This window comes from Corvus hawaiiensis, chromosome 17 (genome assembly GCF_020740725.1).
Source record: "Corvus hawaiiensis isolate bCorHaw1 chromosome 17, bCorHaw1.pri.cur, whole genome shotgun sequence".
Lineage (NCBI taxonomy): Eukaryota > Metazoa > Chordata > Aves > Passeriformes > Corvidae > Corvus > Corvus hawaiiensis.
This window is the reverse complement of record NC_063229.1, coordinates 9,186,920-9,210,977: the sequence shown is the minus strand read 5'-3', so window position 1 is coordinate 9,210,977 and position 24,058 is coordinate 9,186,920. Positions and strand designations below refer to the sequence as shown.

At 46.3% G+C, this 24,058-nt stretch overlaps 1 protein-coding gene across 2 annotated transcripts; it reads left to right on the top strand.

Annotated features, from left to right (window-relative positions):
• Positions 1-1,005: 1,005 nt before the first annotated feature.
• CSNK2A1 (casein kinase 2 alpha 1) lies at positions 1,006-23,897 on the top strand. 2 transcript variants are annotated; one of them, XM_048321875.1, is made up of 13 exons: positions 1,007-1,111; positions 12,992-13,182; positions 14,111-14,222; positions 15,116-15,217; positions 15,628-15,678; positions 16,405-16,464; positions 17,135-17,218; positions 17,616-17,726; positions 18,539-18,640; positions 19,542-19,642; positions 20,371-20,519; positions 21,800-21,886; positions 22,550-23,897. In XM_048321875.1, exons 2-13 carry the CDS (start codon positions 13,082-13,084, stop codon positions 22,663-22,665), a joined length of 1,176 nt encoding a protein of 391 aa, XP_048177832.1. In that variant the 5' UTR covers positions 1,007-1,111; positions 12,992-13,081; the 3' UTR covers positions 22,666-23,897. The 2 variants fall into 2 exon arrangements, with proteins under 2 accessions (XP_048177833.1, XP_048177832.1); XM_048321876.1 differs by lacking the exon at positions 18,539-18,640 and having other exon boundaries at positions 1,006-1,111.
• Positions 23,898-24,058: the final 161 nt, after the last annotated feature.

The window sequence follows — 24,058 nt, the reverse complement described above, 5'->3', positions numbered from 1 at the left end:
GGCCAGGCTGGCTCCCTTCTGAAGGGCATGGGGAGATCTGGGGGGGTCAGAGGGGTGCAGACACAGCTCAGCATGACCCACTCCCCTCCAGGCTGGCTCACAGCTCAAGCCAGAGCCTGAACAGGGTGGAAGGATGGTGACCAGCCCAGAGCTGCATGTCCCCAGCTAGCCCTGCTCTGAGTGTGCCATAAGCCCAGGCTCCTGCTCGAGTTCAGGCTGAACCTGGATGCCTTTCCTCCCCCCTCGGGGTCTCCCACAGCTCAGCCTGCACCAAATGTGTCGGTGGACCATCTTCTCTGGCCAATCCTTGGGGAGAAAACTGATGTCCTGGGTTGCACGGCAAGAAATTGTGCTAAAAAGATGAAAAGCAGGGAAAGAAGGTCATGGGGAGCAGGAATAGGTCAAGGCTTGGCCTGGTTGCTGGCCTGGCTGCAGGCTCAGCAGAGGGATAAGCCCTTCCATTAACTGCGCCAGAGCCCCCACACCCTGGCGGGACCCCACCACTCTGCGGCGGCCGCTGGCTCTGGGAGGGCCGGGGCAGGGCCGGTGGAAGGGCCGGGAAAGGGCTGCTAGAAGGGCCAGAGAAGGGCCGGAGAACGGCTGGGACAGGGCTGTGGAAAGGCCAGGACAGGACCGTGGGAAGGCCGTGAGTAAGAGCGGGGGAAGGACCGGTACCGGGGCCGATGGAAGCGCCGGTACAGGGGCAGCTCCGCAGGCCGCAGTCGCCCCCTGGCGGCGCGTTCCGCGCACAGCCCCACAGAGGGTCTGGGCCCAAGCGGCCGCCGCTCACGGTCAGGCCTCCCGCCGGGGCCGCGGAGGCCGACACGGACCCCGCCACCTCCCCGCAGTTCACGGGGACACAGCTGGACACGGAGCGGGAACAAATCCGCGTCCACTCCACGCCGTCGTCACCATTATGGACTACAACTCCCACAACCCCCCGCGGCGAGCTCCACCCTTCCCTGCGCACGCCTCCGCGGCGCGTGGCGGGGCTCGCGCGGTTTCCGTTTCCGGCGCGCCTCGCTCTGGTCCCTGCGGCGGCGGCCGAGCCTTGTGCCTCCGCCATATTGTCTGTGTGCGGCGGCGGCGGCGGCGGCGGCGGCCGCGCCAGGTACCGGCGGCTCCGGCGCCCACGCGGGGCCCCGCGGCGGTGGCGGGCGGAGCGGGCGGCGGGGGGAAGGCGCCGCTGCGCCTCCTGAGCCCCTCTGTCCCCCCCCCACCGCGGGCGCGGTGTGGGCCGGGGGGCCGCGGCCGCCCCTCAGGAGAGCGGGGCCGCGGCGGCGCTGAGGGGCAACGGGCAGAGCGGGCGGGTTCGGTGCGGCGGGAAGGGCAGGGCCCGCCGCCTGCTGCCCACGGAGGGGCTCCAAGTCCCCGGGGGAAGCGGGCAGGGGCTGTGTAGGGGCCGCCCCGCTGCCCCCAGCCCGGTGCGGGGCCGCCCTCGGCCGCGCAGGAAGGGCAGGGCCCCGCGAAACGGGAGCCGTCCCCTCCCCCAGCCCTCCCAGCTCGCACGTTCGGGCCGTGTAGGTGTTATTTACCTAAATTGCTCGGTCGTGCCTTTTCCTCGCCCTGCCCGGAGAAGCGGGGGGATGCGTAGGGGTATGAAAAGGCCTGTTTGTGCTCGCTTCCACTCCCGGCTGCGCAGGGACTCCGTTCTGGGCCTTTCTGGGTGGAGGGGAAGGTCGTTCTCACGACTTCCCGTACCAGCCTGTGGAAGCAGTGGTGGTCAGTCTTGCCCCCGCTGTAATTTAGTTAATTGTGCCTTGGGACCGAGAGCTGTGTGGCTGTTGGTAAAATGTGGTTTGTAAGAGGAGGGGGTCAGATAATATTATGGAACCTCGTGTGTGTCAGCTCACTTTATTCTTTCTTATTAAGGGCTTGGGGTAAAACCAATAAAGTTTGGATTGTGAATGCTCAAGGGAAGCAGAGGGGCAGGCACTGATCTATGGGCTCTGGTGATCAGTTGCAGGACCTGGGGGAATGGCATGGAGCTTCATGCAGGGTGGTTTAGAGTGGATTTTAGGGAAAGGTTTTTTCACCCGGTGGGCGGGCAGAAACTGAAACAGGCCCTCCAGGGCAGTGGTAATGACCCCAAGCCTGACAGAGTTCAAGGAGCATTTGGACAGTGTTCTCAGGCACAGGGTGGGATTGTTGGGGTGTCCTGTGCAGGGCCAGGAGTTGGATCTGATGATCCTTGTGGGTCCCTTCCAACCCTGGTACCCTTGAGCGGAGTCTGTGATGGTTTGGGGTTTGTGTTGCTCAAACCTGACTCTGGGCCAGGGCTTTGGGGCGCTGCTCTTGCACTGACCCTCGGTGCCGGGCTTTGAAACTGGGCACGTGTCTCTGGAGAGGGCTGTGCCATGTGCTCACCTGGCTCCTCATGGAAGCTCAATCCTAGGTGCACTCCACAGATGGGTTGTGAAGAGTCCCTGCCAGAGGGGACTGGGCACAGTGGCAGCTGTTCAGAGGAAAGCAAGTGGACACCCAGCATTTCTGCTCGGGGCTGGGAGTGATTTCTTTGTTCTTTGAACACCCTCTGTTTTCTGAAACAGAATTGCTCAAATTACTCAAACTCAGAGTTGGGGCTTGTGCCATCCTGCCAGCAGACCTGGGTGTTGGATGTGAATCCAGCGTGGATTCTGGGTGCATTGTCAGCTGGGGCAGAGGAATCGCTCATCCTGTAGTTGCTGGTTTTGGTGTGATGTAGAAAAGGGTGAAGTTTCTGCTAGGAGAGGAGAAAGTGAGGTTGGGAAGACTCAAGGCAGGATTTGGGGAAAGCATGAAGCTTCATCAGTTCCTTAATTAGCCCTAAAACTAGGATTAGGATAATGTTCCAGTCCCTACATCACATCCTCTGGGGAGACACGCACTGTGTCTGTAACTGGAAAACAAAAACTGGAATTGGGATGTCTGATCCCAGGTACAGGGCAGGCAGTACTCTGCACTCAGGAGAAGATCTACCTGTGCCTTGTGGCTGGAATCCCTGGATGACTGCAGGCAGGGAAGGACATATTGTAAAGGTCCAGACCTTTCCCTGAGCGTGAAGGATGTCTGTGTGTGGTGGTCGGTAGTGATCCTTCCCTTTCATCTTGCCAGTGGAGAGAAGTTCCCTTTATTTCACCTTTCTCTGGTGATTTATGGCAATACCTGGTAAAATAATTTCTACTGTTAGTGAAACCTGCTGTCTTCTTGTTCCCAGTGTGTGGGGGGGTAGAGTTGGGTGTACATATCCTGCACTCAGATCAGAGAGCTTGACCAGTCAGCTGCTGCCCACGGGGAGTTGAAACAGGGTTGAAGAAGGGAACACCAGCCCTGGAGTGAGGAAGGGAGCATAGTCTTGGCTTTGACTGCAGCAAAGGAGCAAAAACTCATGCACCTGAATATCTGGCTGATGTGCCTGGGTGAGGGGACGAGGCACAGAGCATGGACAAAGGTGGTGAGAGGTAGATGTTGGAGGAGAAAGCAGTGACTTCCAAGTGAGAGGTTCAGAACAGGTTTTCTGGGTTTGGCAGGGCTCATGGGTTCATAGATTGAGGGAAAGTGAGGCTTGTTGGATGTTGGGAATATGGCTCTTTGGAAAAGTGATGGTAAAATTGGCAGTAGGTTCTAGCAAATGTGGAGGAAATTGGATCATGGAATGTTGCTTGGTCTGTGGCCTCTGGTGATCAGTTGCAGGACCTGGGGGAATGGCATGGAGCTTCATGCAGGGTGGTTTCGAGTGGATTGTTGAGGTTTGGTGGTTGTTGAGGTTTGTGCAGGGGCAGCTAGTGGAACTTGTTTGTTTGAAAAAAGCTGGTGAGATGGGAGAACGAAGATGCAGTCCTGAGATTGGGAATTGACTTGGTAAAATACCATTTCCTGAAGGTGAGATGTGGAAAGACTTTAGTGTTTGATATTCGGGGCATTTTTGAGTAATGCAGATTAGGTTTATCAGCATGGAATGGGTTGGAAGTAGGAATCTCAGGGTATATAGGATGCTGAAAGGTGGTTATAGATTTGTGGAGTTGTAGAGAAAGAAACTTTCTGCTCTGATAAAAGGGACATCTACCCAACTTTTCCCAATTTTATTAAGTGGTGGATGTCCTTATACTTCCATTTCAGTTCTTCTCCATTTTCTCCTTGCAGAACTAATTTTCTCATTTTGCCTTTCCCATGTCCTCTGAGGAATAAGGGAAAGGAAGACAGGAGAAACAAATGGGTGACATTGTGGTGGTGTGATTAATTTCGTGTCACATTTCTGAAGAGGCAGAGATTTATTTCTGGGTTACCAGACCTCTCACCTCCACCTCTCACCGTTTCTCCATTATGGAATTGCTTGCATTAAGATATCTGTTTTAGAAACTGTGTGCATGAGATTGATGCCATCTTAGATCTTATTGTCCCATAAGGGTCTTCAGAGAAAAAAAACCCCAAGATTTTAAAATCAGGAAGGACTGCCTTGACTCAGTCTGGCTACAAACATTTGTTGCAAGACAGCTCTTGGATAATTTTTCTAAGCTTGGATATCTCCTTCCAGGGGCTTCCAAGAGCTGACTTCCCTGGAATTTACAGAATGTAATTGGAGAAAGGGAGTTCTCCTTTGAACCTGAAAAAACTGCTTGGAAGAGGAGGCTGCAGCTTTTTGAGCTGGTGTTAGTGCTGTTGCTGTATGTAGAGTGTTTTTCCAAGCTGGTTTTTGGCCCCTTTTACCACCAAGGTGCCAAACTTACATATTGGTAGGAAAGACTGATGAGAAATGGAATTGTTGATGAGGTCATAGGATAAGTGGTTCATGGATGTTTTCTGGTCAGGAGTCCAGTAGAGAAGCAGCAACATGAGCCTGGCACAAAGTCTTACCTGCTCCTGTGTTCACACTATTCCAGACCAATGATTTTATTGCCCATTTCATGCTGCTGCTTTGGGAGGATGAAGAGCAGAAGGGAGGCTTGGAGGTCTTTGTGGACTTGGTACCATCACAGACTCACATTTGGAAGGTTACAACTTCAATAATTTTAATTTTCCACAGAGTTTATTTCTGAGATTTAGGTTATGTCCTCCTTACTGAGTTCTGTTTTTTAATTAATATTACTATTTACAGGGAAGTGGTTTCTAAAGGAGGCTGTCCAGCTCCTGTTCATGTAATGGCTGCATCATATTATGGCAATTTATTTCATGTGAGTGGTGAATAAAATGTGTGCTAGATGGAAAACAATTTTGAGTCAAGGCAAGACTTTGGCTGCACGTTTCCCATTGGATAGCCTTGAGTGTTAACAGCAGACCTAGAAAATTGAAGTTACTCACTCTGTGTTTGCAGAGAAGTAGGCTCTGCCCTTGCACCTTCTGGAACAACCAAAGGCTAAATTAGTCCTCTTTTAATTAAGCTAAGTTCAGGGAGAATCCAGCGTGCTAACACAGAATTACATGCCAGAACTTGCTTTCCGTGGCTAGGAAAGGTCTTCCTGTGGTAGGAAGAAGTGGCCCCAAATCCTCCTGTGTGTCCAGAGAGCCAAAAAGGTGCCTCTCCCTGTTGTTACCAAAGCCTTTGGAGAAGGCATTTTCTCAGAGCATATTTGCACATGTGCATGTGAGTTGTCAGAAAGTCTTTATTTTTAGTGTTCAGAAAATGGATGAGCGTGGACGCACACAACACATTAATTTCTAGTCTAGAAAAGCAAGAGCTCCTGCAGTGTTCCTTCTCTTACGGCCTTTGTCACAGGTTTCTGTATCTGTTACCAGAGTGCTCTTGAATTCCAGCCTTTATTCCATGCTTGGTTGTACTCCAGGAGGAAAAAAAGGGCTTTTTGCTCACTCTGCAGCATCTAGGTTAATTTCAACTGAGTTTATAAATTAAGTTTCAAGTTTTGGCACCATGGCGTTACTGGGGGCTTGTAAGGTGTGAAGGAGAGTGCTGATTGCTGGAGTTTAATAGCTGTTTTTTTCCATTTGATTCTTGGAATGGTGGTAGCTAGTTTCATTTTATGTTAATAATGATAAATTTTTAGAGAATTATTCAGAACTTCACTTGCTGGCAGGGGTTTGCACCAAGTGTCTCTCGCTGAGCCTGCTGGATGCTGGCTGAGTGATGGAGATGGTTTGTGGTGCATTGCCTGCTCCATGGAACAGCTGATCACATGGATTTCCCAAAGAAATAGTTACAGGCAGTGTCCTCTGGTTTATCCTTTGGCTCTGGTAACTGTTCCTGCTTCTAAGAATTTCATGATCAGATCAATTAAAACTTTATAACTTTTACAGATGGTTGGTATAGGTCAGTTTTCTGAGTTCTGCCTAAATCCCTCTCTGTACATGAACCATAGGAGTCAAATCAGCTGAATGATTGTCCTGGCAGTACTCTATGCGTACTAATTAATGAGGAAAACAACTGTGTCGCTTAGCAGCAATTAGGGAGGTAGAACTTTCCAGAGGATGCTGCCAATGGAACCTGATGTCAGCTGTGAAGAGCCTGTGGTGCTGCTGAAACATTCCCCTTTGTGAGCCTCCAGGAAGAGTTCCCTGGTGTTGCTGGGGTCCCAGAAACTGTAGTTTTGGTAACTGGAATACTGTCCAAAGCTCCACCAGTAGAAGATTTAGTTTTGTTAGTGCTCTTGGAAGAAAAAGAACTGCTTCCTGTTGAAGTCTTGCTTTTGGCTTCAGGGCAGACCTAAAGCGATACTCCTCCAAAGAAAATCCCCCCCACCTTTCCTGCACTCCCTGCTCAGCCTGAATTGTCGGTTTGGGGAAGAGGTGCAAGCAGAGGAGTTTTGTCATTGGTTTCTGTTTGGTGTGTGTGTGTGTGTGTGTAAGGACAGGTTCGTTTGGCAGTGCCTGGTTATATTGCAGCCATTTTTATCAGACTGTGTCAGGAGTCCTTGGCACTGGCAGTGAGGATATCCGCTGGGTTTATGGGTGGTTGGGTGCGGTGGCAGGAGAAGCTGCAGGCATGGAAAGAGGCAGAGCCTGTGCTCGGGTGGTGGGGATTGGGTGTCTTGCTGATGTTGCTGTCTCCTGCAGCTACATGGCCTCATCCAAGGTCAGCTTTGGGGGTCTTTGTGTTTTGGGGTCTTTCCCTTTGCTCCACATGCTGTTGACTAACTTAGCTCTGAAAATGTGAGTGTTCATGATCTTGGGAAGTTGTTTGTTCAGCATAGAATCCCTTAGGAGATGGAGCGAGCAGCATTCCTGTCGCTGCTGCTGGAGGTAACCCCAGTGTTCTGCCCCAGGTCCATGCACTGTTGCCAACACTGTTGTTTGGCAAAGGACAGATGTCCAACCAGGCTGAGATGCTGGAGACCCATAGAGGGTTCATGTGAGCTGTGCTAAAATTCACCTGTTACAGATCTGAACAAAAAGGATGACAAAGCATGTCAGACCTGCTGCCAGGGGAGCGTGTGGCACCAGAGCCACTGCCAGGGCATCCTGGAGGGTGACAGACGTGTTAGACGCTGCTTTCCGGGTTGGGAAAGTGGGACAGTGAAGTTTTCCCCAAGACTGTGAAGAGTATCATAAAACATGGAGTTACAGTAAAACCATTCCTGTGACTTCCCTATAGATTGTGATCCTCATTACAGGGGATGACTTCTTCATTGGCAGGAACTGTGAAGAATTCAGAGAGGAATCAGTGGAGCTGATGAAGGAAGAGCCAGTCTAAATTTAGGATGTTTCTAGTGCAGAATTACTCCAATATGTTTCTTCCAGTATAGCTAAACCTGTCAACTGCTTTCCCTACAGACTGGCCGTGTCTTGTTTTGAATTAATCAACAACAGTTCATGTTTCTTTTTTAAGAGAATGTTGAGGTCATTACATATCATGATTTGTTATTTCTCCACAGTCGGACACAACCAGCTATTTAAAAGAAATCTGGAAAATAATTTTGGTGGAAAATGCAGTTAAAGCAGACTGTGCTGTTCCAAAACAATACCCAGAGAAAAGTCTGATTCCAAACCTAAGCTTTTTTTTTAACTCAGATTTTAAAATTTCCTTTTCTATTGATGTGGTCCCTTTAGTAGGTAAATGATCTTCAGGAAAGGATGTGAAATCAATTTTGTTAATCCAGGCTTGTTTCTATTTTGGCTATAAAATCATAGAAAAATATAGGTTGCAAGGGACTTCTGGAGGTCATTTGTTCCGTACTTGTACTGCTGAAGTTTCAGCATCATGAGAACACACAAATCAGGTTTCTTTTGTAGATAGAGCATATTATTTTATAAAGTTGATTGCTATTATTTCTTTTAAAGGTAAGCTGGATGTTGATTGATGTTGACTGGCAACAGGCTGTACTGTAATATGTAGGCATGTCTTCATTTTTTAATTTCAGTGGTGTTTCTCAGTATTAGATATTTTCCAAACTCTGAAGGAGTGGGTGCTCTTCCTTGGGAGGATTACAGGGCTATGTGAGGGAAATCATCAACGATTTTATCTGATAATTGTAATTCTTGCTCACCCTAACAAATCACATTTTGCACTCATGATTTTAGAGGCTGGGTTTAAGCCTTCTGCTATGAAAGGTAACATCTCGCTTGCAGTTGTAGATAAAAGAAGGGGAATAACCTTTTGATTCCAGACTCCACACTGTAATTCTGCTCTTCTCCACTGACAGAGCTTTTCTTCTCTCACAACAAACCCGCTGCTGTCTCAGCCTGTTTACAGTCTTAGGCTGGCACAATCGCCACTGTAATGAGCTTACATAGGGAAAGTAGAAGTGAGGGGAAAGTCTCTAGACCTGTTTGGCCAATCTGTCCACCTCGCTTTCTCCTCGAGAGGAAGGTGAGCTTATCTGGAATTCATAAAGCAATGGAAATGTTTTCTTGCCTCTTCAAGTCCAGCTTGTTGCAGTTCAGGGCCTGTCTTATTCCTTTGGGACTGCTGTGGGCTCACTGAAGCCAAGCTCAGGTGGGTCATCAGGAATAACCAGGTTTATATGGTGTTGAACAAGGTTTTCTGGGTTCACTCCACTCTCTCTGCATGAACTTGGATCTTCCTGGCAATATATTGCTCACACTGAGGGCAAGGCATGCTGTTAGCAGCAATCCACAGGGAAGCCAGTGTCAAGCGGTGCTTGTGTTCTTGGGTACATTATTTCTACTCCAAACCTTATCCACAAAGGTCATCACTTGGATAGCACCTGTGAGTTCCTTGGGACTTGGGAAGCTCTTGGCTTTTAGTTCACTGGGAGCCTGTACATGAGCTGCATCACAGTGGGGCAACTTTGTAGGTTCTAAGTTCTGTGTGAGTAACTGCTTGAGAGAAGTTCTGTGCCAAGAACATTTCCGTTTAAGAGGAGAAAAAAGTCATTCCAGTATCTCAGTTATTGTGGACTTAAAAAAAGGCGAATTTTACTAGAGGCAAAGTAGGTGTGTTTCTCAGAAACTAATCTGCATGGATTTCTTAGCTGTGTTTTGTTGCTACTTGCTCTAAGTGCATGCATCTGGAAGGACAGAGGGTGTAGGAAATTCCTGTACTAATTGGAGTAGGTCCTGGAAGTATGGATACTTCACAAAATATCAAATTCTCATGGGGGGCATGGTTGCCCTTAGAATTAGAATGCATTGTAAGGACGATAACATCCCTTTTTAAAAATGAGGGGATTTGTAACTGGTTTAGATTAAAATGTTTTAAAAATCAGATTCAAAGTGAACATTGAGAGGTTTTTTACTCTTTTATTGAACTTTAGGCATAAAACATCTAAACCTGCCAAACTATTTAGACAACAGGCTACTGTTAGAAGAATTAAAACTTTTAAGAACAGATCTTTTTTAATTAGTAGGCCTTCCAGTTAAAAAATTCCTGTATGGTAGTAGCACAATTGTTCATCTCTGGGCACTCCTGTGGAGTCTCCGTCAGCAGGACAGGAGCTGTGTCTGGCTCTGTTCTTGTGTGGGATGAGCAGGGTTCCTCTTGATAAGGCTGCTGTGTGAAAAATCAGCTAATTATCAGTTTGCTGATACTCCAACGGCATTTTTGAGGACAGGCCTGTGGGGGAAAAGCCAACAGTGAAACTTTGGCGTGGTGCTGCTTTGCTGTAGCTGTCGTGTGAGCCCTTTTGGGTGATAACTGTCCAAGGGGTGTCACCACAGGTGCTGAAAGAGAAGCTGTGCTCTGTGTCCTTGCACAGGCAAGCCTTGGCAGTGAACATCATGTCAGACTGTAGTTGGGAGCTTTGTCCTCTCTCTGTGACCTCTGGTATGTTGCCTAAAAGCTCATGGTTGTTTCCTAGTAAAACACTTCTCTACCAGAGAAATTAAAATCTTAATGTTATTTTTGGAGATGCTCAAGGCTACACTGGACCCTGATCCCACCACATCTACTTTGATTAGATTATATTTAGCAGACTCTCCCAATCTGAATTATTCTATGATTCTGTCATTAATGCAGGAATTAATAAATGACAACATTCTGTTTTGATTCTGCAGAAATAGAACTCATCTTTTAGAACAAGCTCAGGACACTTCTCTAGGTGGAATCACTGCTCATACTGTAAGTTTTTTTGCCTTAAAACTGCAGGCTCAACTGACGCTTGCATGTCAGCTCCTGTCCCCATTATCTGTCCTTATTTGTATCATTCCCTTCTGCCAAAGAGTTTGGATCCACTGCAAAATAATCCCCCTCCAGGGGCACTGAAGGCAAAATCTATACAAATTCCTTGGCAGTTTAGAGCAGAGTGAGTGAGCAGCTTTCAGGCAGGGTAAGTTTGTGTATATCTGTTACTCTGTTTGCTTTAAAATTAAGTTATCTGTGCAGACTCTCTCCCCTTCCTGCGTAAGGAACAGTAGACAATAATACCTACCCTCGTAAATAGACATTGTGTGCCATTCTTAGAAGCTACAGTTGATAATTTCCTGAAAAAGCCCTTCCCTGAGCAGCCTGTTACAATGTGCTGCTTGAGCTAGGCTAGAGCTACGTGACAAAAAATAGCCACTGTGAAATTTGATCTATCTTTAGATAATGTGATTGATTTTTCTTTTTCTCTTTTTTTTTTTTTTTTTTTTTTTTTTTTTTTTGGTGCTGAAACTGATCTTGCTAAGCTGGGTGAGGGGAGCAGTCGTGTGTGCTTTATTGATACTGGGTTGTGCTTAAAAATTAAAATCGCTAAGTCATCTGAGACATGTATAAGTTCAGTTAATTCCTTCTCAAGGAGTATTGGGCAGAGGAAATGGGCCAATGCATCTCCTGCCAGAAGCACATGAAACGAGGAGAAACAAAAACACAGTGACTGAACTTTGAAATTAATAAATTTCGCTGTACTAAACTGTTCTAGTAAACTTGCATGCTCTAGTAATGCCTGGGGACATCTAATTTCTAAATGTCTGAGTCATGCCACATAAATGCTTTGAGGTCTTAGATGATTGCTGCCTCATCTTCTGAAATTGTATTTTGTGAGAGGACTAGCATTTTGTCCAGGAATAGACTTACTATATTTTTAGGAATACTTCATATTCTTCCATTAGCCGGACACATGGCTGAAGTGCCCCATCCTTCTTTTATTGGTCTAAGGCCTTGGTTACCCTTCATTGTGGACTTTGGGATAGTGCTGTGTCCCTGTTTAACCTTGGGACTGGATTACTGCAACCCTGTCTACCATTTGTGTGTCAGTAGGTCAAAAAATAACCCAGTGCTGGGCTTTGTCCCACCTGAGGAGGCTTCATCCATGTCAGAGAGCCCTTGCATGCACTTCTGCCTCTGGATGCAGGACCAGCTGCTGGTCAGGTTCTGTGACACGGTGAAGGACATCAGACCTGTGTCTCCCAGGTCCTCCACCATCTTCACAGCCAGTGGTTCTTGTTGGGTCCTCACAGGAGCTGGAGTGCTGCAAACCTCAGATAAACAACGGGACTCTGCCTGTAGAGCAGGATTTTGCTTCTGGAGTTTTCTTCTGGTGTGACATGTCCTAATAGCTTAAGCTAACTGCTTCAAGCAGATTTCTAGGTCTTTCTCATTAATGTGTGATTAATGGGGCTATTACTTCCTCCTGCAGTCTGGCAGTTGCCCATATTCTGTGAAGGGATAAGATTGGCATAGCAAATAAGTATATTAATTTAGATAATAGGCATTGCCCACTGTTTGAGCACATACACAGGGCTGTATGGCCGTGCCATGTGCTGCTGCACATCAGACAATGCTCTTCCCTGCTCCAGTACAACTCCCTTTCTTGTAAGTTATTTTGAAAGCTGGCAAGGGGATTCTTGTATTTAAACATCTAAAAAGGTGTTAACTTCCCCTTGTGAAAGATTTGAGATATGCAAAGGCACCACATTTATTTTAGATAGGACAATATTGATACAAAGCTGTAGTGAGTTACTTCTGTCTTAAATATTCAGATCTAGATGATAAAATATTCAGACATATAGGATAAAAATACAGTGTTTGTCTCTGACATACAGTAACTTTCTTTTGAGTGATTTTGACTAATCTCAATAGTGATAGAACTTACCAGAAGCTTTGCAAAAATCGCATTGTAAGGAGGAAGGCTTGGAGGCACTTTGAGCAAGCAGAATGCAAAGGAACATCTTCAGAGTCTTGCAGCAGTGCATTTCTTTCATGTTTGACTAAAGCATCATAATCCAATACAGATGCTGCTGTCTTTTGGACAGTGAGATTTAATATTTTGACTGTGGGGAGTTGTTCTCATCCCAGCAGAATTGATTTGGTAACATTGGATGGCCCAAGACTTGTGATGAGGGTGAGATGGCAGCCTGTGGCTGTTGCTTTCACTCCAGAGTCAAAAGGAGGTAATCTGTTTGCAGATACAGAGCACATGGCATTCTTTCCTTTTGGAAAGTTACCTCTACAACCAGCAGTTGGAAATAAGGTGCTGAAAGTTGTGAGGTCAGGGGGTTGGTTTGCTAGGGGCCAGTCCTGCGTGAGGGAGAGCAGACAAATGGCTTTCAAGCTCTGACAAGCGATCCCAGGCCTGTGGCTGGGCAGGCTCCAGCCCTTCATTTACAGCAGCTTTTAATGATTAACTTAAATACTTTTGAAGTACCTTGAGAATTTAACCTCTGGTTTATATTCTGTCTGCAGGTGGGGGAATCTGAGGCCTTTCTCTGTCGGCTTTGCAGACCAGGTCGCATCTGATTTCACATCTCATTTCCGCCTGCCAAGCTGTCTGATATGTCGGGACCCGTGCCGAGCAGGGCCAGAGTTTACACGGATGTGAACACACACAGACCCCGGGAGTACTGGGACTATGAGTCGCATGTTGTTGAGTGGGGGTAAGTCTCTGGGCTGCGTGAGGCTTTTTCACACTTCTTGGCAGATGGCAAGTGAAAGGATTACAGCTTCTCTTCAGAAAAATGTTTCTTACCAAACTTTTAAATCCCCAGTTGTGGAGGAACATTTATAGCAGCTTCCTTAAAAGTTTGAAGAATTTTTGCCAGGTAGTCAGGAAACTTCCCCTTTCAGAGGGAAGAAAATCTTTTTCTGAAACAATCCAAACAGTCCTGAGTGCAGGGCTGAAAAGACATGAAAAGACTTTCAAACTGAAGTTGCTGCTGACTTGGATGAGGGAAGACACTCCACAGACTTAAATAGGTACATGCTATTTTATGACTTGTTGTTCAGCTGTGTGCAAGTGCCTGGAAAAGACATGGCTGCTTCTCTTTGGAGGAAGGAGGTGTCTAAATTGAGCTCATGACTAAAGTGTCCCAGAATCAGACAGCAGTGGTGGCAGCTTCATAGCTGGGGTATGGAGGGCCCAGACAGAGTTCTGCCCTCAGCTGTGCAGTTCCCAGTTTCTGGAATGTACACAGTCGTCTGAGTATAAGTGCTGCTTTGTGCCCAGACTGTTTTTAAACAGCCTTGCACTTAGATTTTTGCTCTTACTGTCTTTGTTGAATTTTACCAGCATTATACAAAGAAAAATGGAGCTTCCAAATACAGAGAGAAGGGATAGTTCAAGTTTGCTGATGATGAATACATAGTTGGGCTTTCAGTCCATAGTTTTGTCTTGAATCTATTTTGGGCAAATAGAAGCTCCCTGTTTCTCTCCTAATTCTTAAATCATCCTGTTCAGGAGAGGTAATGCACTAGTTAATCCCCTTTGTCTGGGAAGTGAGGCAGTGATTGAGTGTTAAGGAGCAGTTTATAAATTGTGATGGAAATGACTGAGCCCTTTGGAACTCTAACCTTTTCTCTCCACAGAAATCAAGATGACTACCAGCTAGTTCGAAAATTAGGCCGAGGCAAATACAGTGAAGTATTTGAAGCCATCAACATTACAAATAACGAAAAAGTAGTTGTTAAAATTCTCAAGGTGAGCTGGGGATTGGGCAAAAGATAAAATCTGTCTTGAGGTGATCAGGAGGCCAGAAAGGGCTGTTTGATGTTCTAAAACTGAAATCCTTAAAGCCTGGCTTTGGAGTGTCACTCAGTGAAACAGGCCATCATTTTGAGCCTCCTGATATAAGCCCTACACTTGGTTATTAAGTCAGATTTCTGCCTTAAGGAATTAGGCTCTGTCTTAAGCCCTGATGTGCAACACCTTTTTACATTGAGCTAAGCAACACTTAACAGCTGGATACAAAATTCTCAGCTTCTCTAAGTGCCAGTGTCCTGGCAGGCTGTCATGGCCCTGGCCTTCATTTAGTGAGCCTCCAATAGCCCATGGACTTCTCATAGTTAAACATTTGCCACATACCAGTTAAGAAGTGTTCAGGTTGGAAAAGCACTCAAAGATAATCAAGTCCAGCCAACACCCCAGCATTCATGTCCCCAAGTGCCACATCTACATCTTTTAAATCCATTCAAGGATGGTGTCTTCACCACTGGAGCAGCCTGTTCCAGGGCTTGGCAACCCTTTCTGTGGAGAAATTTTTTCCTGATACCTATACCTCCCCTGGCATGACACGAGGCCATTCCCTCTTGTCCTATCAGATCGTGTTCAGAGAGATTTTTTTAAAAAAATGCCTTCTTCCTGCCTCTCCTTCACATGGAGTTATTGTCTGTAGCTGTCAGGATTGTATGGTTAGAAAGGAGACAGCAGATATTTGAGCCCTTACTGGTGTGATGCATGCTCAGGTTAAATTGCAAAGGTTCTAATATATTTTGCTGATCTGCAGTCACCTGGGTGTTGTCATCTGGGTGTTGAGCTATTAGCCTCACTTTACTGCAGGGCTTTATCTTACACTTTGGGTTTTTATTCTTCAGCCTGTTAAAAAGAAGAAAATCAAGCGTGAAATCAAGATCTTAGAGAACTTGCGAGGCGGTCCCAATATAATCACCCTTGCAGATATAGTAAAAGATCCTGTGGTGAGTAAGAGAGGAACTCAAGGGGTACACTGGGGTTATGGGTGAAGTTGCTCTGTTTGATTTCGGTTCTGACCTGGCTTTTTGTTTTCCCCTGCTCTTAAAGCCTGCTTTTGAATTGACTAATCAGATCAGCTCTTAATCTGATAAACTTCTTTTAGAGGGCCCTTCCCCCACAGGTCCTCCAGCCCCTCACTCTGTGAGGAGGAGATAACAGTGAGCTGAGACAAGTTAATTCGCTCTGCAAACAGTGCTGCCAGGGGCTGTGGGCTTTGGCTCTGCTCTGTCTGTCTGAGTGGAATCATAAATATGTCCAAGGCAGAGGGGTTTTTTGCAGTTTTAGGAGAAAAAATTATTTAAAGCATTATCCTAAGTGGAAACATAACAGGGCTGAATTTTTTTTTCTGTTTCAGTCTCGAACACCCGCTTTGGTTTTTGAACATGTAAACAACACAGACTTTAAGGTACAGTGCGGGATGTGACTTTGCTTTTTTTTTCGGTTTGAAAACCACTCGTTCTGTTTTTCTGGGGAAGGGCAAGAATGTAGGACAGGCATTTCCTTCCAGCATAGGAAATGCTTTTAATTTTAAAGGTAAATACAGTTGGGACAGAAGTTTGTAAGTAGCCCACCAGTACCATTTTGCCACAAGAGTTACAAGATGAAAATGCAGATTCCAAGAAATATTCAACCTTGGGAGCAAATCAATCTGTTATCTGGTGGCCCATCAGTGCCTCTTTGAGGCATTTTGCTTTTTATGTGTACAGGTATTTATTGGAACCACTTTAAAAGTAGACAGCTGTCTCTGTGGCCTTTCATGGTCCTGGGATTAAGGATTTAAATGTTTCTTTGTTCCATCGTACTGACCTGCCTCAGAAGAAGAAGGGCTGTGCAATGTCATCCACCATGCTTGTGCTGGGTGGGTACAACCAGAGGGAGATAATGACAGGAGCCAGGAAGTGCTGTCTGAGCAGATCTGGAAGTAAACTATGTATGGGATTTGTAAAGGGATACGAACAGACTGATCAGAGTCAGGTGTGGAATCAGAGTAATTTGGGAAACTTGGACTATACCTTCAAATGGGTTTGGAGAATGACAGCAGCCCAGAATAGGGCTGGATGTTCTGGATTGACTGGGATGTGATGGGTTTTTTGGATGTTTAACACTGACATGATGTGTTTGTGTCCCACAGCAATTATACCAGACATTAACAGATTATGATATTCGATTCTACATGTATGAGATTTTGAAGGTACGTTGGTGTTTTGCCATTTCGTTGGTTTATTTCTTGTATTTACTGTCAGCTAATCCTGTAGAGATGGTTCTCATGTCACTGATGATAGTGACATTATATCACTGAGGGAAGGAAAGAGAGAATTGGGCAGAAAAATATCAAGTCAATATCGATTTTTCAGCCTTGTTTCTGCAACAAATTCTAGGCTTTTTTTTTCCTTTGGTGGCTAACAGAGCCTTTTGGTACATTGAGATACCTTAAAATCCTAAATCAGGAGTACACGTAGCTTTCTGAAAACTGGGAGCTGTTACTGGCTGGGTTTGTGCTCTACTATAATGTGAGTCAAATGTCTTTGTCTATTCTTCTGAACTAAGTAATTTCTCTTTAGGAGTCTGGAGAAGGGGGGCTTGTGTGATCATTAGTGCCTAGTAACTATGCTCTTAGGGACTCTGAAATTCCAATTTTCGTGAGGAAGTGCATGAAGTGAAGTCAAGACACTTGTGTTGCTGGGACCTCCCTTTGAGAGGGGGCTCTAGAAGTATTTTCTGTGATCAGTGAGTCTAGTCCAGGATCTAACACGGGACAATCTTGTCCTATAGTTAGACTTGATATGTGTGGAAATACTTCTGAATATGGCTGAACTTGAGAGGTTCTTGTAACTCCAGCATCTGTTTCCTTTCACCTGCAGGCTCTAGATTACTGCCATAGCATGGGAATCATGCACAGAGATGTCAAACCTCACAATGTCATGATTGACCATGAGCACAGAAAGGTAGTGTGGGGTGGCTGGGGGGTAGGGAGGGGTCCTGCTTTTCTCTTGGCAAACTGGGATCCCTTTTGGGTACTCCTGTGTTGTGGTAGTAGCACACCTCTTTAAGGGGGGCTTCGCTCTCATGGTGTGGACAAATATAAGATGAGAATGTTGTGCTGCTTTTTGAGGCTTTACTTGGTCACATATAACACACAGGCAGGGTTGTAACGAGAGGTATTTTATTTAGACTGCTTGGTGATACGGGTTTGGGGAGAATATGTAACCAGATACTGTGATCAAATTAATTCAAAATGGAAGACTTGTAAAATAACTTCAAATTAAGCTCACCAGTGTCATTCAGCCAATGGAAAGCTGGAGCATCCCTTGAGCCTTTTTCTTTGTTTTCTACCATTTCTAGCTTAGACTAATAGACTGGGGTTTGGCTGAATTCTATCACCCCGGCCAAGAGTACAATGTCAGAGTGGCTTCCAGATATTTCAAAGGACCTGAACTTCTTGTAGATTATCAGGTAAGAATTACCAGGGCTTCTTACTGACTTTTATATGGAAAGTCAGTGCCATTTCAAGGTAATAAACCCAAAATTCAGATGTCTAGAGAGTTGAAGCTGAAGACAGTCTGTTCCAAAATGTATGGCAGAAAGCAGTGGCCATAAAGCCCACTGAATGAAAGAAACTAATGAGTAGTCTCAGGACCTGAGGAAGAGCTGCAGAGCTATCATTATGGATCTTGGAATACAAATGTTGAATATTTTTTTAGCAAGGCTGTGTATGCAGTAGGGTACAGGAATGAAACAAAGCCCCTGTGGGAACAGCGAGTACTGCACAAACTTCTAAATTAAACTATAAAAGCATCCTCATATCTGATGGCAGTTTGCATTATGGAAATCACAGTGTTCCTGGTGACTTTCAGACCATGCTGGTTCTGGAAAAAGGCACATCCTCACCTGCCCATGGACCCTGGGGAGTCCACACCTTTTGTTGCTTGTTGCAATGCTTCCTTTCCCAACGCACATTTCTCAGTGGTTTATAACATTTGGAGTCTGCAGTGAAAAGAGAAGAAAGCTCTGATCTTTAATATCCTGGCAGACAGGGATGGAACTAGGATACCTGCTGTCCTGCTAATTGCTGTATCCCAGTTCGAGTAACTGGAACACTGAGCTGAACAGTGTTCAGGGATGAAGATACGTGAAGATAGTTCAGTTTGTTTCCAGCATAACATGGCTGTGTTCATATCACGGGTGGGGGGGGGAGCCCTGTTAGTCTTGGAGGTCTGTTCTGCTTAATTCATTAGAAATTGAATTGTCCTTCTGGTTTTGTACAGATGTATGATTACAGTCTGGATATGTGGAGCTTGGGTTGCATGTTGGCTAGTATGATATTCCGAAAGGAGCCATTTTTCCATGGCCATGACAACTATGATCAGGTGAGAGCTGGTCATGTACAATGTCTGTTCTCTTAGCACCATGAAGGGTTCCTGCTTAGGCTTCTATCGAGTCATCCAGAGAATTTTTAAGCATTTCTCTAATGGCTTCTTTGCTCAGTTTGAAGCCACATTCCTTTTCTCAAGTGTGCAAGATTATGTAACCAATTAAATAGAAATGGATTTATAGAGCTTTGTACTTAAGAGCTCCTCAGTAGGTGTCTGGGAAAAGCTGTAGAAATAGTTATATTAAGGCTGGTGTGTTTTAGTACATAGTTTGACCCTTTCTGAGGTTATGTTATGTAGAAAGCTCCTGCCACTATTCACTCTCCCGCCACTCTGTATAGAAACTGCGCATTTGGTACATGTTTATACAGATTCTGAAATCTTTGATGTGTTGCCTTTAGGCCAAATTTTTTATATTTAAACCTTTATCACATGCTCAGCATGTGACTGCCATGCAAATATTCTGGAACAGGGACCTTCTATTCTCAAACTTTTATTCTCGAGCTCTCTGGGGTGGTGCTTCACCTTTCACATGGAAGATCAGAGTTTCAGCTTTTTTGACCAGTTATTCTTGCCTTACCCTCTGTTGGTTTTGAATGTTTTCTTGCTACTAAGGGAGGTAGTGTTGCAAGGTTTCAGTTTTAGAGATTTTAGGGTCTATGGCTCCCTTCCTGGCTGCCTTGGGGTACTGAGTTCCAGCTGTGAGTGGAGGCATGTTCCTGATGCCTGGGACTGTGTGGCTGGGGAAGCCAGAGCCACAGGCTGAATCCTGTGGCTTCTGATTCACTCTGCTGGGACCAGGTTCAAGCTCCCAAGGGAATGTGCTGCTGTATCTTCATGCAGGCTCTGGTATTACCATAACTTCATAACAGTGACTTGTTTTTGTGTTTGTTCCCAGCTGGTGAGGATAGCCAAGGTGCTGGGGACAGAAGATCTGTATGACTACATCGACAAATACAACATTGAGCTGGATCCACGTTTCAATGACATCTTGGGCAGGTGAGCCAAGGTCTGGAGTCTGTTTGGTAGACCCAGACAGTTACAGCTTTGTCAAGAGACCTTGAAATGACCAAAAATTTGTGGGAGAAATCAGAGCCAGGATTCTGGAGAACTGTCACTTTGTGCCTTTGGTCCCTTTTGCCAGTGCTTCTTGTAGTCCTTTATATGGAAATGGACCTGAGGAAAGACTTTTAAATGTCATTTAGGCAATAAAGGAACTACTGGAGCAGAAAGCATGAAGGGCAAATGCTCTCTTCAGTCTGGGGGGAAAAAAACCAAAATGGTGTTTCTAATTGCATTCTCACTGCATTACGGTGCAGAATGTTGCTAAACAACAGGTGTTGCTAAAGATGGTGTTTATATGTTTTTTCCCCTCATAGTGGTACTAAAATTAAAGGAACTCAAGTGCATCGGAGAAGAGCAGAACATGCAATTTTGGGCCTGTAGTCCATTCTGAACATTAGTCCTGCTGCTGTCTGGGGTCGTGGCAGGGCCATGCAGGGGCTGTGGTGGCAGAGGTGGCTGTGCTGGGGCTGTGACTGCTGTGCCACCGCGTGGAGACACAGTGACACTGCTTTCTGTTCTGGAATGTCTCAGTCCCGCGGCTGCTGCACAGAGCTGCAGCCTCCCTCAGGGCTGGATATCTGTCACAGTTCTTGCTCCTTCAGAAAGTGAGTTTTGGCATCACTGTCCCCTGCCTGGCCTGATTTGGGTCTCTTTTCCTGCAGACACTCCCGTAAGCGATGGGAGCGCTTTGTCCACAGCGAGAACCAACATCTGGTGAGTCCAGAAGCTCTGGATTTCTTAGACAAGCTGTTGCGATATGATCACCAGTCACGACTCACAGCAAGAGAAGCCATGGAACACCCCTACTTCTGTAAGTATCAGCTGCTGTCCTGAGAGTTCTGCCTCTGGGAAATCTCCGTTCCCATGGGTCGTGCAGATGGGAACTGAGAATGGCAACAATGATATAAGCCTGGTCTCTGCAAATAATTGTGCTGGAGCTGACGCTGCTGGTCTGTGTGCCACCTCCACCAGCCAAGGAATCAGTGTTGGATGCCCATGTCAGGCCCATGAATCAGCAGGTTATATCAAGGAAAGTCACCTAAATTATGTGATTTGGGGTTGCTTTCTGCAGGTATGCATGGATTCCTGTGTTTGGATAAACCTAGACTTGTTGATAAACAGGCATTTTAACTCCTATTGCTAAATTGCTTAGCTACTGCTATATTCAGGTCTTGATTTTGCAAGTGAAAATGTTACTTTCACTAGTAAATGCTTTTAAATGGTTGGTGTTTTTCACTGATACTGCTATTTCGGGGTTTGAAGCAGCTGCAATAATGCATAATGTCAATATTTGCTCAGGTGGTTTGGTTGGGTTTTTTTGCTGCTGCTTCTGAAGGGACCCCTGTAATTAACAAACTGTTGATCTGTGCTACGCCTGCTGGAAACATCCCAGGGAAATGTTTTGCAAGTATGAGTACTAGTGAAGCCAAAAGCTTGGAATGTGAGAGTTGGGACAAACAGTTCATTAACTTGTGTCCACAAAAAGATACAGGTTGTGCTGAGCTCAGCATGAGCAAAGGCAGAGTTTGGAATTCCCTTGTCTGACGCAGGAGGCCTGGGAGGCAGGAAGGGGTTGTCCCTGTTCAAGTGAGAGCGTTATTCACATGCAGCTGAAAATAAAGAGTTAGTAAGTTGTGATCATCTCACGGAAGACAAGTTCTAGTGACACTCCTGATAGCTCACAGAGACGTGAGATGTGTATAGAGACATGACATGTGATTGTAATTACTGATAATCTTTCTGCTTGCTACACCCAAAGCTTCTGGGTTTGGCTTTCTGCAATTATGTAGTTGCTTAGCACAGAAAGATCAACTTTGCCATAGTATCCCTCAGCTTTTCCTGACAGACAGTCCTGCTGAGCCCCAAATCACATCATTTAGCTGACTTTCCCCGATATTGCATGAGCTTGGTACCTTCTTGAGTGCTTCCCACTGGAGTTGGTGGAAACGTCTGTGTTTCAGTAGATGATGGTTGATGTTACTTGACACAGGCAGAGTGCCAGGACTGGCTGAGCAGAGAGGCCACGGGCAGTCCGTGTGTCTCAGCAGCTCTCTGGCAACACAGCACTTACTGGTAGTATGCTCTTCCTAGATCCCATTGTGAAAGACCAGGCTCGGATGGGCTCGTCCAACATGCCAGGTGGCAGCACTCCTGTCAGCAGTGCGAGCATGATGTCAGGTCGGTTCTGTCAACTCTTCTTGGTGCTTGGTGTGCTAAAGCATTTGTACATGTGGGGTGGGTGGGAGGATCCAGGAGGGAGAGTTCAGCAGGTGGGGCAGCGTTGGGTCATCTCCCAGGACTGAGGACAAGGGCAAGGAGAGCTGCAAAGTGGGTGGGGAAGAGCCTGATAAATAAGGCCTTGGGCAGCCTGACCTGTTTTTCTGGTCTTATTTAAAAAAACAGTAAGTGCTTTGCAGTTGATTTTCTGGCAGCAGTTTGAAGGACAGTCCACTGGCACAGGCTGCCCAGAGAAGTTGTGGCTGTCCGATACCTGGAATTGTTTAAGGGCCTGGTTGGACTGGGCTTGAGGCAACCTGATCTAGTGGGAGGTATCCCTGCCCATGGCAGGGGGGTTGGAACAAGAGGAGCTTTAAGGTCCCTTCCAACTCAAACTGTTCTGTGATCGTGCCACATCTCTGCCCATCAGTGCCACTCAGGTGTGTGCAAATCTGTGCCCTCCCCAGAGCTGCAGAGAACAGTGACAGATCTTTAGTCTCAGTTATTTTGGCAGTTCTGAAAATGTAACTGACCCACAAAGCTCCCACTTGACTTCAGAAGCTGTCCTGGATAGCAGTGCCCTGTGGTTTCACTCTAATTCCTGCTTACCTGTCTCTCTTCCAGGGATTTCTTCAGTGCCAACACCGTCACCCCTTGGACCTCTAGCAGGCTCACCCGTCATCTCTGCCACCACCACCCTGGGGATGCCGGTTCCAGCTGCTGCGGGCGCCCAGCAGTAGTGACGGGCTCTGTCTCCTGCTGCCTGAGCTGAGTCAGGTGGGGAAGAGGTTTCCCCCTCCACCTCTCCTCAGGACGCAGCTCGTGCCTGGCAGGGGAAGGGAGGGGATGAACGCTTTGGAGACACCGTGTCTGAACTGTTGCTTGTGGATTTATAGTAGTTCAGTCATTATATACAAAATTATTATAGGCTGATTTTTCTTTTTTTACTTGAACTTTTCGTAACTCAGGGGATTCCCTGAAAATACCTACAGATGGAATACTTCTTGGACAGTTTTTCTCCCCCCCCCCCCCCCCCACCCCCCCCACCCCTCCCCCCAAAAAAGACAAAACAAACAACTCTTCATGTAATAACAATGATGAATCAACAGCATTTCCAAGCTCTTGCATCTTGCTGGAAATCTCTTCTCTTCATGTTCCCACCATTATTCCTCCACAAGCGTACACCTTGGGGGATTGTGCTGTTCTCCAGAGACTACCAAACCAAGTCTTCATGAGGCAGGGGAGGGGATTCTTAAGTACCACTCACTTGAACCCCATGTCCTGCATATGTCCCAGCCAGGGTACACTGAGGAGACAATTCCAGTAGGGAGAGGTGGGATAAGCTTAAAAGGAGTAAGTGCAGATAGTGTTCAAAACCCTGATTGGATTGGATAATGTCTCCTTAGGAGTCAACCAGAATGCCAACTCACCCCTTGCATGTAATTTTAGTCTTAAAAATGAAGTTACTGATCCAATTGAGTCCTTGCCGCCTCCTGAGACAGGTGCTCCTGTAGAGTAAGCCCTGCTCTGATCAGCCCCTTTCTCACGGAGGGTTCTTCCAGCCGTTGCTTGGCTTGGATCTCTGGAATTAGTTTGTTATTGGGTATATTGTTTTTAAATTGTTTCTATAGGTTTTGAGCTGGTGGCTACTTAAAGCTGGAAATATTCAGACTGCGCCAAGTCCGATCCCACATCTTCACCCACCATCCCCTCCCTCACGTGCCATGTGGTGAGAATACCAGTTACCTCACAGTCTTGTAAATATGCACTGAGAGGAAGGAGCGAGGAGATGTTAACTTAAACTGAAATGGTAGATCAGTAATTGTGGACAAATATTATCATTGACAACGGAAAAGCACCCTTGTTACAGCCCTGCTACCCCTTGCTGTGTATATATACTTTGTCCTTCATATGTGAAAGATCCAGTGTTGGAATTCTTTGGTGTAAATAAACATTTGGTTTTATTTATCGAGGTTAGATTTAAGTTCCCTGTGTAGAGGCCTCCCTGGGGTGGTCATACACTGACACAGGAGTGGTGACAGCCACATGTGCCCTGGGAAGGCCATGTCCCTGTCACACCCATGGGGCGCAGTGCAAAGAAGCCTTACACAGATGTCACAAGCCAAAGTATCT

Bases quoted from the DNA above. Each gene is read 5' to 3' on its own strand.
- CSNK2A1 (XM_048321875.1), top strand. From the start codon at position 13,082: ATGTCGGGACCCGTGCCGAGCAGGGCCAGAGTTTACACGGATGTGAAC. The intron at 16,465-17,134 runs GTACGTTGGTGT...TTTCACCTGCAG, and splicing joins ACATGTATGAGATTTTGAAG to GCTCTAGATTACTGCCATAG. The intron at 21,887-22,549 runs GTCGGTTCTGTC...TCTCTCTTCCAG, and splicing joins CAGTGCGAGCATGATGTCAG to GGATTTCTTCAGTGCCAACA.